Genomic DNA, 16,899 nt, shown 5'->3' with positions numbered 1-16,899 from the left:
ATGTCTTATCGATCGGGTAGCCGTGGTCTCTATTGAAGTTCTTCGTTTTGTATATCTCCAGGGCTTCTCTTATTTGCCGTGGGTAGTAACGGCTCTCCTTTACCAGTATTCTTGCCTTGTCGAACTCAATGGTATGTCCCGGCTCACTCCATGCGTGTTCTGCGATGGCCAACAAGTTGAACTGCTTCTGCCTCATGGCTCGGGCGTGTTCCTTCATCCTTGTGGCCATCCCTCGACACGTCTCTCCAACATATGATTTCCCACATGAGCAGGGCACTTGGTAGACACCCTCGTATAGCTCCTGTGGGATTTGGTCTTTCGGCCCGGGCTCAGCGTCATGGATCTTGGTCACACAGTTGAATCGGGTGACCACGTCATGTTTTTTGAGAATTCTGGCGATCCTCTCCGAAGTCCCCGCGATATACGGGATAGTCAGTTTCGCTACCGGTGCCACCGAATCCTCCTCAGTGGTGTGGCGTTCCATAGGTGGCCGGGCGTGAAGCTTGGCGACATTTTCGGCCCTTTTAAGGACCATTTTCTGGTTGTATCCATTCTTGCGTAGAGCTGTGGTCAGGAGTCTTTTCTCGGATTCCAGGGAATCGGCGTCGGAGACAGTGAAGGTGCGGTGGAGTAGAGAGGATACCACAGAGGCCTTTTGGGCGGGATGGTGGTGTGACATTGCGTTTAGGTAGCGGTTAGTATGAGTGGTCTTTCTGTAGATGGCATGTCTAAGACTCCCATCACCTTTCCTCCTGACCATGACGTCCAAGAATGGTAGCTTGCCATCTCTCTCCTTTTCCATGGTAAACCGGATGTTTTGGTGCCGACTGTTGAGGTGATTAAGGAATCGGTCCAGTCCTTCTGTTCCGTGGGGCCAGATAATGAATGTATCATCAACATACCGCAGCCATATTTTAGGTTTCTTGCCGTAGGTGTTGATGGCCTCCGCTTCAAACCTCTCCATGAATAGATTGGCCACCACAGGTGAAAGTGGCGATCCCATCGCTGCTCCGTCTGACTGGTCATAGAAATCACCGTTCCACAAGAAGAAGGAATTCCGAAGGCAGTGGTTGACTAGGTCAGGGAAGTCTTGGTATTCCTGAGTCAACGAGGGTTCTCACAATCTCCACTGATTCTGCAATGGGTACGTTGGTGAAGAGTGAGACAACATCGAAGCTGACCATGATGTCTTCATTTGCGATGGTCATGTCCCTTATCATTTCCACGAAATGGGCGGAATTCTTTACGTGCGTAGTAGTCGTTCCTGTGTGGTCCTGCAGCGTTCTGGCCAGGTATTTTGCAAGACGATAGGTAGGCGCGTCGATTTGGCTTACGATGGGTCTTAGGGGTACACCCTCCTTGTGTACCTTTGGTAAGCCATACATCCTTGGTGGTTTGGGCGCAGATGTTATCAGGCCTCTCTTTTCTTCAGGTGGAATGGAAGATTTCTTGATAATGGCTTTTGTCTCCCTCTCTGCTTTGGCCATGGGGTTCTTTCCTAGTTTCCGGTAGATGGTGTCAGATAGGAGTTCTGATATCTTCTTTTGGTACTCCTCCTTTTCCATGAGAACGGTGGCATTTCCTTTGTCCGCAGGCAGAATTAAGATGTCTTGGTTCTCACGCAGAGCCTTGAGGGCAGTCCTTTCTCCTGCAGTCATGTTAGGCTTCGGTGGTTTTGCATTGCGGAGGACACGAGCCACGTCTTCTCTGATCTCGTCAGCCACAAGTCTAGGGAGTTTACGAATGCCAGTCTCCACTTCGGTGATGATCTCTTCCCGTGGTATGTCTCGAGGTGTTATAGCAAAATTCAGTCCCGTGGCCAGTACTGAGGTGGTGGCGTCGTCAATGTGCAGATCCGTCAGGTTCACTATGGAGCGGTCCTTATCAGGGCCAGATTCCAGTTTTGGGTGCTGCCGAGAGTTAAGTTTTTCGTATTTCTTTATCTGCGATTCCCGGTGCGTCGTTTCCAAGGCTCTGGATGACTCAAAGGAAATCTTGTCAATCTTCTCCCAATCAGTGGCTGTGAGAGTTGCTCCCAATTCCAGGTGAATGCGATAGAGCTCCTCGGAACAAAGGTGGAGTTCCAGCCTCTTGTGGTGAATGCGTTCTCTCAAGAGTGCTTCGCTGGTATGGCGAAGGATCTTCTTGGCTGCATAGGTGTTCAGGTGGTGTTTGACTTCAACACAGGTGGGCAGAGTGTTGGTGTCACGGCAACGTTGAAGGAAGGCAAGGGAGGATAGAAGTTTCCCTCTCTTCTTTCTTAGCTTCTCGAATCTCTTAGACTTCCTGAGGATATCCTCCCCGTAGAGGATAGTGAAATTCCTGCATAGGTTTCCACGGCGATGATCTTCTGATCTGATGATGAGCTTCTCCACTTCGACCTGAAGACGGGAGCAGGATGGCTCTCGAAACTGTCGTCACCAAAACCGACGAACGTGGCTGGAGCGCCCGGAAACCCATACGCACCATGTTAAAAATGTGTTTATCTTTGATATAATTTCTATTTTCAGTGGAATATTAGAATTTAATAGAGGCATAAATAAGAGTGTCAAAGAAACTTTTTTTCACCCATATATCAAATTTTAGCTTCTGCCTTTTCTGGAACCTTCGCCTATACGAGGTGTGTGAGAAAAGTAATGAGACTGGCAATACTGCAAGAAAACTGGCAATGTTGTGTCTACCGGTCCTTGATAGACCAATTTGTTCATCTCTTCCACTTCCTCAGTGCGAGTTTCAACTCCATACAGCTAACACAGTATTTTTGACAGTGCCATAAGTGAATGTGTGTTACAAAAATGGAGCATCGGAATTCAGAGCAACATTGTGTGATAAAGTATTGTGTTAAACTTGGTGAATCCTGTAAGTGTGGCTTTTGAAAAGTTGAAACTGTTATAAGGGGATCATAGCTTATCAAGAGCACAAATTTTCCACTGGAATAAATCATTTTTGGAAGGCTGAGAACACGTTGAAGATAAACGTCGCTCAGAAAGAATTTCAACTTCAAAAACTAACGAAAACGTTGAAAAATTGAGGACTCTTGTGATCTCAGACCATCGCTTAACATCAAGAATGATGAGGGAACGGTTAAATTTAAACACTTTAACCATGCAACAAATTTTTACAGACAATTTGAACATGCGAAAAATTATTGCCAAGAGTCATTCATGTGCAGACTAGTGGATGCTTCAGCATGGCAATGCCCCGTGTCAAACGGCCATTTCCATTGGTGAATTTTTGGCCTCAAAATGCAATGCTGTCGTTCCTAAATCAATACCCCTATTCACCTGATTTGAGTCCTTGTGACTTTTTTCCTTTTCCTGAAATTGAAACATGTGCTCGTAGTACATCATCATGGAACTCAATGGAGAACATTAAAAAGACTGTGACCGACCAGTTAGAAGCCATGTCATTTCAAGACTTTCAGCACTGCATGCAAGAGTGGGAACAACAACTCCATCGGTATATGTATTATTGCTGCCTAAGGAAACTAGTTTGAAGGGGATAACATTATTGTTTGAAAAAATAAAAACTTAAGTTAGTATTAAATCAGTCTCATTACTTTTCTAACACACCTCGTAAAATAAGCAGCTAATGAAATGCGAACTTCATTGCTACTATTAAGAGTTGAACACCCATACTGAATGCTCTTCTTATGGAAGGGAAAGAATTTCATCCTTTGTTTACTGATATTCCTGATGTATTCATTCCTGAGTCATTTTTTTGCTTGATGCATTACTCCATGCACTCTTTTATTATTCACGTGCTTATTCTGATTATTAGAGAGATTATTTTTGTATTCACGTGCTTATTCTGATGCCCAAGTGTCTCCCATTGTTCTGAAGACGTAGTTAGAAGACGTAATAATGCTGCATGGTTTCCTGGTGTACCATTTCCTAAAAAAGTAATTTCTATAGATTCACATTTGAATTTTTGTAAAATTTTAAGTAAAATCACACAATTTAGTGAAAAATATCCTTTATATGTATTCTGGGCGTAAAAGAGACTGACACTGAAAGGGTTCAGAAAAAATCAGTCCAGTGCAAAAAATCTTGCTCAATCTATCGACAGGTGCCAAAAGTTACATCCTGAGTGGACAACAATGTGATTTCTTGCATGACCCAGCTGCACCTCCTCTACTTTCCCTTTCCTCCAAGGAGTTGTTGGTTTTCAGTCCTAAGGCTATGTCAAAATTTTATTTCCAGCTAAGCTTGCCCAAATTTGGGACAAGCACACCCCTGAGGATCCTCCAGTTGGTCTTCAATAGGTGTACCATCAACATCTTTACTGCGGTGCCACCCCCTCTAATTGGATTGTAACTTATAAATGTCATGGAAAATACCAGAGAGCGAAATTTTTGGAGACTTTGTTGTTTTAATCGACATAGTTCGACAACCCAGGTGACGAGGGCACTACGATAATAAACAAATTTATATTATATGAAAATTTTATCATGACTTGCCTCGACTATAACCCATTTAGCATATATGGAACTTATTGTCTGTTTTAACTGTTTTTATGAGATGGGAGAGTAGTCTTTCGCTCCACTCCTATCAAACAAAGGGGAGTGGGTGAGGGAATATTTCCTATAAAATATTCAAGCGAAAACTTCATGGGTTTTATGGTATCCTAATCATTGCTATATTTTTTTATTCCCGTTTACAATAAAAGGGAAAGGTTCCATTAACAGGAAATAATAAAAAGTAATTTTAAAATCCGCCCCTACTTTCCAGGGACTGCTAGAGGCTTCGGGTTATCTTTGAAAAAAATATCAGGACACAATCAATGGAGTAAATCAATCCGCAATAATGTGACTGTATTTCAACAGTCATTAGCATAAAATAGCCAAATTGGCATACAATCGTAAACAAATCGTAAAGGGTACCAACCTAAACAATTTTTACTACGCAAATTAAAATTAAAAGTGAATGGTTAGAGGTACGCCTGTTTTTTTTAAACTCGAATTTAAACATTTAATGTTCAAGACGGCAAACATCCTAAGACCAAGCGAATCATACGAATGATTTCAATCAAATTATTATTTTCATGATCATTCATGATGGCGTTTGGCTGCATCACGACCGTTTCCCGCAGCGAAAATTGCTTAACGCATTATTGATAAATATGAATCTGAGAAGAATGAACATATTCGCCATCATAATTGACGTTGGTATAATTTGATAAACTAATTACAAACTGGGTCTTTACTACTTCAATGATGAATCATTAAACGACGGGTATTCCGAGTCATCGAAGGCTTCAAGGTTTCACCAGTTTTATCATTCTCCACTCGAGCGCTAGCATCGCTTTTTGTGTATTTTCTTCACGTACGCAATATCCTTATTTGCTTATCAACTTGATTTCAGCTTGGGCGGAACTAGGCGGTGTCTACGGAGGTGACTTGTTGGGAATTTTTTGTCGTTGTTGGAATCTGTGACCGTCTTTTTCGGTGAGTATTTCTGTCTCAGAGAAACTAAATTAGTTTAAGGAACATATATAAAGGGAATATATGGTTGTTATTAGACGAAGGCGAATTCTACGTGGGGGTCGAAGTATTGAATGAAATGGTCGTTCGCATGTGAGGTGTTCCGGGGCCTTCTTGTTCCCGGAAAGTAATATTTTGGCGGGATTTGACTGTTGTCTATTCTATCTACTCTACTTGCTGATAATTTTGTGTTCCTTCCGTGGGCCTCCATACTGTTCTAAGTTCATTTTATCCATACTTAGGCATGTCGGATCCGGTGCAGGGTGATAATATTGAAAATGTCGACAGCCCAGACCTGGAGGAACTGGACTCGACGTACAAGCCTCCTCCAGAGAAAACGATTGAAGAAATATTGGAAGCAGACAAGGAAGATGAAAGTCTTAGGAAGTACAAAGAAACTCTTCTTGGGGAGGCTAAAGCGGGGAAAGTTATTGTAGGTAAGAATCTCCAGTACTGCCGCTTATGTGGTGATGTATATTTCCTGTTTAATGGTTTCATCCACGAAATTGTTTTAACAATTTCTTGTATATAATGCTGCTAATGGCGGTACATTCTAAATATTTTTGACAAATTCCGAGTCGCTTCTCAGTTGTAGTGAGAATTCACCCAGTATTGTGAGTTTTTTCTTGTACCCAAGAACTGCGTCGTTCTAAATCTGTTGGTACACCATATGTAACCTTAGTTACCCTTTTAGTGGTTTAATACCGCGATATTACTTGCACTCGAGGATGCATGAATATTTATCAATACGTTGGGGTAGCCAATTCGAATCAGTGTGACACACAAATGTTCATCCCTATGCTAGACAAAAATAAGCGTTACACGGGAGTGCATTACCTTTTGCAAGAAATTTTCAACTAGGTACTCTGGACGAGTGGCTATTATTTAATATACAGCAATCAGTAATGCGAAGATGATACAACTGACAAGAAGAAAATTCTAGTGGGAACAGGAAGACATATCTTTTGCAGTTTCAGTGAATAAAGTAACTTGTTTCCTTTTTTACATACTTCAAGCACATGCTGATCTTGTGAATGATTGCAGGAGAAGGTCAGTCCAAGATTCGGGCAATCTTGGTTAACAGCATAATGGTGGAAGCAACGCAAATGTGGAGGCCTGTTTACACAATACATTAACACATACGAGTTAATGTCTGTTTGCATGAATGATTTTTGTGGTCTGGAACGGGACATGTACAAATGAATGAACCATATTGGAACAGGTTCTATTTTCTGTGCATGCATTTGCACAAGTTGTGTGGTTACACGGTGCATTTTGGTGTTCATTCTCGCATTCATACATTTGGACATTAATCCTTACGAGTTAATTTACCATGTAAACAGGCCTTAAGGGGCCCGGATACCTCGACCGATTTCAAAACACAGCTTTATCCCCCCTCCACCGAAAAACTCAGCATTATGACTGGCGAGCCTAGCGAGAGGCCTTGGACCTGAGGGAGGGGGAATTTGGCGGTGGGAGAAGTGTTTAGGGAAGGTAGGGGAAGCGATGTGGAGTGAGACGAAGGGGAAATAGACGACTCAGAGACTCGGAGGTCTGAAAATTGAAGAGCCGACTTCTCTCTCTCGGCTTGAGTTTGTGGCTGCTGTCCAGCCGAGCGTCGGCTTATCGTCTCTCCGCTGCATGGAAGTAAAGAGATCTCAATGCAGTCTTTGGGTTTGGGAAATATATATTATTTACGGAGGAGACTTATACGGACATAGGCGTTTCGTCTCGTCGGCATACGAGAGTACTCATAGTTTATTTAAAAAAAATGATTTGACAATTAATGCAATCTCATGTAGTATCGGACAAATACGGTGAAAAAGAATGGCACGGTATAATTTTATTTATATACGCATTTTTTTCAGAATTTCCTTGGTTTTTGCGGTGTTTCAAACCCTCAAAATGTTAATGGAGTTGGTTGTCAATGAAAAACGTTACTCTCGCTGTTAATAAAAATTTATTTCATATTTTTTTCCAATTTCAAAATTGCTGGGAGAAGGTGATCGAGGTAAAATGATTTTAACTTCTCCACCATGTGGCATTCCCAAAAAGCTTTGTCCCTGAGAATTTTTTCTGATATAAAACCTTGTGGGGTCCAAATTGAAAATATGCAATACGTTTTCTTTGAAATATTCAGTTGCCCCTGGATTTGGTAAAAATAATCTGAATTCCTCTTCAGACTTATATTACCCTCCCGAATGTCGCCATGTGGCATTCCCAAAAAGCTTTGTCCCTGAGAATTTTTTCTGATATAAAACCTTGTGGGGTCCAAATTGAAAATATGCAATACGTTTTCTTTGAAATATTCAGTTGCCCCTGGATTTGGTAAAAATAATCTGAATTCCTCTTCAGACTTATATTACCCTCCCGAATGTCGCAGTATGTAATTGTTTTGTTTTTAATATCCTCAATAGGAGTGATATCTTTGCATGAATAAGGGCACTTCACTTCCACAATTCCTTCTCCATCCTCCAGTTGACCATCAGGGGAGGCAGCCAAAAATGGAAACTCCTCGTCCACGTATAGTCCAGCTGGAAACACTTTTTGACCAGTCTTTTTTCATATTCGTCCAAGGCGATTCTCTCCATCGTTTGGCCGTATTCAATGGCCTTATTTTTGGCATATCTTGGGCAAAGAATGGACCGGACTGTATTACCCCGAGCGGTTGTCGCCCGAAGTTTACAAACGCGGCCGAACGCAGAGGCAGTCAACCTTTTTCGCCTCTCGGCCATCCACAATTTGGAGTGCCCCTGGTCCCTAGTCTTCTCCTCGAGGGCTGTCCTCTCATCGGCACTGAGGGTGATTCCTTCAATAAAAGCCTTTGCGGCTTCAGCATCAATTTCCACCGACTGGGTTTCAATCAGCCCATAGTGCTCGTCAGGGCCATCCATACGAGTCCTTTTATGCCCTGGATGGGGCATGTCTAGTTTTCTTTTCGATCTACTCTCTGCCTCCCTTATTTTTTGAGCAGCGTACTTTTTGGTGAAATTTCCTGGGCTCTTTGTGGCCAACTTCTTGTGGATAATGGTTTGTAATTTCGGTCCCACATTATGGGCAATTACTGCAACCTCACATCTTGCAGCATATGATCCTCGAAGGGAAAAATTCACCCTTTTGCCACCTATGTATTTCGCCACGTAGGAATTGTACATCTCTGCCAAGTTATTGTTAGCATTAAATATTAAACTTGGCACGTGGCGAGCAAGAAGAGTATTTGCGTAGGACAAATTCTCCCAAATACCACTTCCTATGAGTTGGGGAACCAAGTTTAGCTCACCCGACTTAGGACCCTTGCAAAAGTACTTGCAATTTTCGTGCTCTCCAAATACGTGATAAGGGCCATTTCTAATGTCGCTCTCCAAAAGCTTGATCGCCTCTGCAGACGTATCTTATCCTCCCTGGCCCCTGTACTGGATCGCTGAAGTCACAGCAGTCCTAAGTCGCAGCAAACATTCGGAAACTTTCTTCCGAAGGCTAATTGGCACCTGCCCTTTAGCATTCCTTGTCCTCTTACTTATCTCATGAATCCTATTGCAGTAATTCTGAATTAAATGATTAGAGCATTCTATCTTTAATACAGGTAAATTAACCCCGTATGGGAGTATAGCGGCCAATTTCTGGGTCACGCTGCTGTCGCCATCTCCTACAGAAAGAAAAAAAAAAGAACTTGTTACTATGTAATAGACAAAATACGAAGATTATTGAGTTCATTTTATTGAAAGTACATGGTGCAGTCATCTCTAAAAAGAATAAAATTATCAGACAATTTTCACGATCATTCCGCCATATTTTTTCGCCTGAATTATGGTGACCATTTCTGGGGAAAAATATTGGCCTACCGTCGCTCTAATTCAAGGTAATTGATACCACTTACCGATCAGTCTATGGTACTTCAAAGAATGCATCTCCACACTGGTTTTGAAGCCCTCGCAAATGATATCCGCCTCCATTGCAGTGGAAGAAGCACTCCAATTTTTGTAGCATAAGTGTTCCTTAGGTCCGGAGTTGGAATCGATGGATGCCCTCGCGCATATGCTACAATATTTATTCCTTACACCCATAAATAAAACCTTTTTTGTTCTGTATCCTACGATGCAGGCCTGTAAATGAATATAGAGTATAAGTCAAAAGTAAATGGAATATTTAATCTAATAATATAAAGAAAAGAGTTTTAACCTTTCCCTATATCTTTAAGATTGAAAACTATTCCAGCGTGTGAGAAAATTCACCATCACTTTTCTATGCATTTTTCCGTGTTGATAATTTCAATGCCATGCATGTTTTTATAAAAGACATTTTTCATAGCGATGTCATTATCATTTTAATTTACTTTTGGTCACTCACTCGCTAATTATCATGAATTGATACTAATGCCCATTTTTTCTGTTAGAAAATGGAGCATGACTACCCTAATAAATACCCTCATCACATACGGATGTAACAACGAAAACAAGTGATGTAATCACTAAACATGTAAATTAATAATACTTTGAATGTATATTGCAAATTTATTTTTTTAAATTTATGCAAAAATATGCACTAGGCCGGCCCTTATTTTTCAGAATTGCGAAAAGTTATGTTTTCCTGGTCTCAAAATGATCCAAATGATGTTCATATTCACGTGTTAAAATTTGGTTACTTTAAAATAACGGCAACCCATGCCCCAAGGGCCCTAAGTACAAAGGACCCTCAATTGAGTTTTTTGGGGCTGAAAAAGCGCAAATTCTATGTAAAACGTAAAAGTAAAGATCTTTAGGACCGATTTTCTGTTTGTTTTAACCTATCTCTAAGCGTTTAGGAGATATCGTCCGTCGTAATGCAATCCCCCCCAGGGCGCCACCCTGCACCGCGGCACCGCTGAGGTATGTCCCGCACCACTTACTAGAGACTTCCCCTCAATCCCCTCCCCTCCCTCGGCAAAGACTTTGCTCCTGATGTCAAGATCTAGCCTCTGAAGAAATGTTCTTACCTTAGAAAGAATTTAATTGCCATAACAATACTTCCAATCCAAGAGATCGATTTATTTTCACTCTGTCCATGAATTTCGGTACATTAACCAAAATAAAATATTTTTTCATTCTATTTATAATTTTTCACTGACATCCTATGTTTGGCAATGAAAGTGCCTTTCCGCTCGTAAGGGTTGTATTGCGATGAAAAGTCGCACTTAGTAATAAATTTTGAAAGCTCTCTTCCTTCAACGTGACTGCCTAAAAATCTTGAATTAGTTGCACTCCTCTCGCTGCACAATCATTTCCACTTGATGACCCCGAATAATTTGCAAATCGTTCTTGTATGTTCATCCCATTCTCGCATGTTCACATCAAAGAATGCAATGCATATTTACAATACATTAAATAGCTTTCTCGAATTAGTGGTGAAAAAATTTGGTATAGATACCTTAGTCATGTCTTTACGTTTATAGAATGCCTTCTTCGGTAGATCATATTTTCCTACACACGACCACATACGGCGTATCACGTTTTTTTTCACACCTAGAAATGGATCCGTCAAAGAATAACAGGCCTACAACTCCTCACTCATGTAGCACAAGTGGTTTGAAAACCTCTTTAGTACTGCTTTCGCTATGTCCAGGTTAACACTTTCGCAATTAACTAGTCTTTGTAGGAACTGCGGGTCACTGATGGGAGCTAATGCAACAAAAGGAGAGGAGAACCACATCTTTTCATTTCTTCTTGAATATATTGAAATCTCTTCAACCAATAACTGCATTTCGTTCTCCTCTTCATTTGCGTAAGAACTTTATTTCTTCAGCCCAAGCACATTTATCCGAGAGATTAACTGCACTTTCCTCCTCGCGCGTCAAAAATTCAATGGTACCGCTCCTGGCAATGTCAAGCAAATCATCAAGTTTTGTTACGAAAGATTCTCTTCTCTTCATATCCACTGTAGTCCGCGCTCTCTGTATGCCGTTGCACGTTCACCCATTCTTTGCGTCATTTTTCTAACTTTTCAATCGCCTTATTTTCCGTAACAACAGGAATTCTAGTTTTATACTATGGATGAGACGCATTTCTCACGGTTTTTCTCGCACTAAGTCTTGCAAAGTTCGAACCCATTAGGTGATAGAGAAAACACATAGTACTTCTCTCACTGGTGGTAAATTTGAGCCGAGTATTTCTTCACTTTCTTTTCCAACCAGTTCAATGCCTGGATTTAGTCTTGATTACATGCCTTTCCTTGTTGATCTATTCTTAAAATGAACCTCACGTTCATGATAAAGAATTTATTTCACCACTTTTCTCCTTACATCCTAAAAAACTTAGCACTTCCTATCCTTTGCACACTATACACAAGAACTATCTCTATCTATCCACAGTGATCTACATCCGTGAACTAACTGCCTCGTTTCTTCTTCCTTGAATATTTCTATCTACTGTTGGAGCCTTGGAAGCCCTCCTCATTCCCTTCATTCCTTTATTATTCATAGACACATTTCTATCACATGCTTATAATATTTTGACGTTGAAGGTTAAAATTGTCATTATAGGCTTTAACAACATTAATCATGACACAAGAGGAACAACCTGTTCAATACTGTACCACTAGCATGTAAATCTTGTCATCAGGAGCAAAGTCTTTGCCAAGGGAGGGGAGGGGGTTGAGGGGAAGTCTCTAGTAAGTGGTGCGGGACATACCTCAGCGGTGCCGGGGTACAGGGTGGCGCCCTAGGGGGGGATTGCATTACGACGGACGATATCTCCTAAACGCTTAGAGATAGGTTAAAACAAACAGAAAATCGGCCCAAAAGGCCTTTACTTTTACGTTTTACATAGAATTTGCGCTTTTTCAGCCCCAAAAAACTCAATTGAGGGTCCTTAGTACTTAGGGCCCTTGGGGCACGGGTTGCCGTTATTTTAAAGTAACCAAATTTTAACACGTGAATATGAACACCATTTGGATCATTTTGAGACCAGGAAAACATAACTTTTCGCAATTCTGAAAAATAAGGGCCGGCCTAATATGCACATATGAACAAAATAATCACATATTCCCTACCAAGAATAATTTGGGCTGATGACGTTTTAAATTGCGGACGTTTCTCACGATTTATCCCGCGTATCTCAATTTTAATGAACGAAGACGCAAGTAGTCGTAATAAAATGATATGTGATATGTAATTACTTCACAATGCCACAAAGACATGTTTAAAAAAATTAGGATTCAGGACGTCATTAATTTTGTTCAGAACTCAAACACAAAATAGCAAAAATGGTTACGAGTATTAGCGACGATGAATTATAACGACGACGCGTTATAATTCTAAAAGAAATTTTTTACAATTAGACTATAATTGAGACTTACCTGTTTTTTCGGCAGAAGAACCTCCGAAGCTAAAATAATCTTCTATCACGCGTTAACAAACTGTTCACCGCAGGGAATTACTCCAAGCCAATATAAGATGACGCAGAAACTTTTCAATACTTTGTTTTCAGACTTCTAACGTCGATAAACACAGAAGCACTGCTGAAGCCACTAACCATCACTAGAACCACGCCGACGATCACAAGCGATCTGCACTCCTCCGCTGTGAATCAGATACTGTGCCAAATGCAGCGCTATGGTTGAAAAACACTGTTGCACTTTCCCACCATTTCATTTCGGTCGCATGTCACTGGGAAGGAGGTGCGAACTGGGGAATACCGCGAGGGAGGACAAAGGAAGGGGCGGGAGAAAGAGGGGGTTTTCGGAACTCCATTGAGGGATTATATGGAAAGGGCAAACGGATTGTTTGAGAACATTTGGGTGAAAGAAAAGCAAAGACGGAGGCAATGGAAGAATGAGTTGTCGAGCAAGAGATAGTGTGAGGCGACGGGGAGGGGTTGGGTAATGAGAGGGAAAACCAATGGGCTAAGGAGAGACGAGAAGCGAAAAGAACAGGTGGGGTCGTCTAGGGTAGGGACCGTTTGAACCGCTAATGCCTCTTTCACAGATCCATCGCGTCGCCAATCCTCCTCCCACCGTGGGTTCGGTGTCCGTGCGTGTCTCTCGAAAAGTGCGGATTTTCCCAACCAACCCCTTCCCGTACGCAGCACCTACACCATTTGTACCCCTTCGGCATTATCCACATCGGCCACCTAAAAAGGGAAAAACCACCCCCTTCTACAGCATGCGTTAGCGCCGAAGTCGGAGGGAAAAACCAAAGGGCTAAAGCCGTGTCCCAATTGGCCATTTGGCTATGCCAATTCCAGGATTTAGCCATGACGCCATCTTGGAAGGATGTCCCAACTCGTTAGCCAGCATAAGGGAGGGAATTTAGGCAGCTAACGCGGCCGCCAGATTTAGGCATCGAGGAGTGCATCCTTCGCCCCACTTTTCCCATGATTCAAAGCGTGCAAAGTGGTGCAAAGCGTCCTCAGGAGAAAGGGCATCATGGCTGTCAACAAGGGATAGTACTTATTTGCAAGTAGTGTTGATATTTTGAGACTTGTTCGAATAATTATTAATTTTTATTTTGTTTATAATAATGAAATTGCGTTAATGGAAGTGTAAGAATTACGGAGAAATTAGTTAAAGAGAAGGCGGCGTTAACTTTAATGCTAATTAATGTTTATATGCTTCTTAAATATGTATATGTTATTTTATAACTTTTTATACCGATCACATGTTATCTTTTGCTACCCTTTACTTTTTTAACGTGTTAAATAATGCTTATTGATGTTTATATGCTTCTAATATATACTTCATTGTGTAACACTATGTCTAAATTCTTATTTATGTAACACTTTTTTGTACATTAGGTTAACACCCGTAAGAATAAACAATTATTATTATATGTTATTGGACAAAGTCCCGAAATTGGAATAGGAATAAGTAACAAAAATTAAAATCTATAGTGATTATAAGATGATACCGAAACCTGATTTATGTACATAATTCAGATCCGCATCAACCGCAACAACTTCAACAGGGACACTGGTTTCCAAATCAGCAATGCTTGGAGACCAATAATGAAGTCCATTATATACGACAAAAATGGCGGGAAAACCTCCACAAGCGTGAACCAATCAGGTTACACCTGAACTCGGAGGGAGTGTATATATACGGAAAATTTTTGAAGAACGGCATTCGGAAGATCCCCTGAGGATGATCAGCAAGTCGCGGATCGAAACGTCAGTGGGAGACATGGACGACATCAACCGGTGGAAAACCCGAGAAACTTTTCTGCAACTGATACGATGGGAAAACCTAAGATCATAAATTACCATGAATATTTGATCAGCAATATGAGGCATTATATACTCCGGTCAGGGTAGCCTTTTTTAGTCGAAATTAAAATGACGATGATGCATTTAGCGGCATGAAACTATCACATTTGTATGGAGCGAAATATTTAAGTATGAGATGTTGCGGATATTGCGTGAACGCGAGCATCCTGTTGGCTTCATCAAAAGTATGCAGCCGTGAATCCTTGACAAATGTATGTGTTAATGATGTGATGTTATAATTAAAAAAATAATTAGAGACACAAGCTGAGTCCTGAAATCATTGGAAGTAATTTTGAAGTCTCCTAAGAAACAACACTGGTTCCATTTAAAATAAGGCATCCACATAACCATGACTTTGAGTAAATTTGGTGCAAAGAAACTTCCCTCTAAATTATGTTACAGCGAATTTCGTCTTGTATTTACAAAGGGAAAAGGAAAAAAGGCCGTGGAACAATGCACATCAGTGTTCGGATTTATGTTTTCCGTAAGCTTCATTGCAATATATGCAGGAGTTACGAATAATGCTGTCATATCCTTCGAACTATAACTTTATTATTGTTTTCGTCATCAATATTTTGCATAGACAAAAAAGGACGTAAGTTTAATGAAAATGCTATTGTCAGGCACGAAGTGCGGAGGTGAGTTTTTAAAAAAGCCGGATTCCTAGATATTTTACTTAGGATTGGAACACGAAAGTTTATTAGAATTCGCATTAAATTTTTAACAAACATATTGCAAAACATCATGCGTAGTACACGTTGTCCATGGGTTCTTGATATACCTCACAACAAAATTTAAATCACTCAGAGAAACAATATACGGTTCTATAACAAAGATGTAAATCCGCCCGCTGGTCCACGAAGCGTAATCGATGACGCGCAATGAACTTTCAAGAATTACTATGATTTTCGCAGAACTGTAGGCACGGTAATTTCCCGAGCTAACCTTCTCCATAAAACATGGTCGGAGTTTGATATTGAACTGTATATCACTGATAACTTTTTAGCAAGAGAGAATAGACCGATATAAGGAAAATATTATCTTACCACATTGACAGTAATAACGCGATACAATTTAATACTGAAGTTCATATAAACCAAACAGGATAATGCGAAGGATTTTTCCCCGTTACCGGCGTTTCCGATACTATATATACAAAATTCATAACCACGCATATACTGTACATGCGCAAATGCTTCTTGCTTGCATTGAAAAACATCACTTTTTTATAACACGGGAACGAAATATTCATGGAAAAAGATCATCATGATGAGGAAGTAATCTAGCCATGAAGTCATGTAATGTTAAAAAAAGTACGCCACGTTCTGCTCGTCTACCGTGAATCAATTCCTATTTCTGAGCGTGTTATTGACCCAGAATAAAATTCGGCTCAGAAGAATGGAGTACACATCACACGCGAAACGCCCCTCACAAAGCGCATATTCTCCATTGCATGGAGACTACTCGGCGGCTGCCGGCGTACTGACGGCAACAGACCCTATGCTAGCGCTCCCTCCTTCCTCTGCCCCTCCTCCAGCGCGCTGAGACTCGCTCAGAGGCTGAAGGCGATGTGAACGGGAGAACGTCGCAGCCGTGGAGAATGCAAAAAGAGCGTGCAAAGGTTCGCATAGATTGACTTAGTGCCGCTACTATGAGGACTACATTAAAATGGTATGGATTAATATGAAGATAAAGGATTATCGTTTAAAAAGACCGTAAAAAATTTTGGGTTCCGTCATTATACACGCCGTAGCAGGCAGCCAATTTTACCGAATTTCGTGTTTTTCCGTGGTCAATATTGCAGCGTGAAAAACGAGAAATGAAACATTACGATGATCTTTTTAAATATCAATCTTTCTTCTTCGTAAATATGCATTCAAATGTTATGTGCATAGAATAACAGAGGCGTCAGACGAATCTGCCCAGACGTCTGCAGCGTAGTTTTTCGTCAAGGTATCCGGGAGCCTTAAGACTGTGTTGTAAGCGGTTGTACTAATAAATCTTTTATTACTGTTATTTGTTGCTTGCTTCTTATCTGGGTTCAACTGGAGGCAGGTTGGTTCGCAGATTAAGCAAATCTCAGAATTGTGTCTACTTCTCTGAGGTAGCTGAAGCATGGGTTTATAAATTGTCTTCTTGAAGCATGTATTTACTGTGAATGATGCTGTTAGTCAGATGAAAAGT

At 41.0% G+C, this 16,899-nt stretch overlaps 2 protein-coding genes across 3 annotated transcripts in view; one reads left to right on the top strand and one right to left on the bottom strand.

Annotated features, from left to right (window-relative positions):
- Positions 1 to 213: 213 nt before the first annotated feature.
- Positions 214 to 3,350, bottom strand: LOC124154233. The gene is made up of 4 exons (XM_046527832.1): positions 3,285 to 3,350; positions 1,122 to 2,381; positions 426 to 1,018; positions 214 to 343 (listed from the first exon to the last, which is right to left on the bottom strand). Exons 1-4 carry the CDS (start codon positions 3,348 to 3,350, stop codon positions 214 to 216), a joined length of 2,049 nt encoding a protein of 682 aa, XP_046383788.1.
- A 1,974-nt stretch (positions 3,351 to 5,324) lies between these two features.
- Positions 5,325 to 16,899, top strand: part of LOC124154699 (rho GDP-dissociation inhibitor 1) — a 29,369-nt gene continuing 17,794 nt past the window's right edge. For both annotated transcript variants that reach the window (XM_046528582.1, XM_046528589.1), the window contains exons 1-2: positions 5,325 to 5,446; positions 5,725 to 5,919. In XM_046528582.1, the coding sequence (XP_046384538.1) occupies positions 5,727 to 5,919 (193 nt within the window). In that variant the 5' untranslated portion in view covers positions 5,325 to 5,446; positions 5,725 to 5,726. The remainder of the gene's footprint in view (positions 5,447 to 5,724; positions 5,920 to 16,899) is intronic.

This window comes from Ischnura elegans, chromosome 1 (assembly GCF_921293095.1).
Source record: "Ischnura elegans chromosome 1, ioIscEleg1.1, whole genome shotgun sequence".
In the NCBI taxonomy this organism is placed as follows: Eukaryota; Metazoa; Arthropoda; class Insecta; order Odonata; family Coenagrionidae; genus Ischnura; species Ischnura elegans.
This window is presented reverse-complemented; position numbering and strand designations above follow the sequence as displayed.

Bases quoted from the DNA above. Each gene is read 5' to 3' on its own strand.
- LOC124154233 (XM_046527832.1), bottom strand. From the start codon at position 3,350: ATGATGTACTACGAGCACATGTTTCAATTTCAGGAAAAGGAAAAAAGT. The intron at 2,382-3,284 runs GTGAATAGGGGT...TCCCGTCTTCAG, and splicing joins GTCACAAGGACTCAAATCAG to GTCGAAGTGGAGAAGCTCAT. The intron at 1,019-1,121 runs GTGAGAACCCTC...TTCTATGACCAG, and splicing joins TTGCAGAATCAGTGGAGATT to TCAGACGGAGCAGCGATGGG.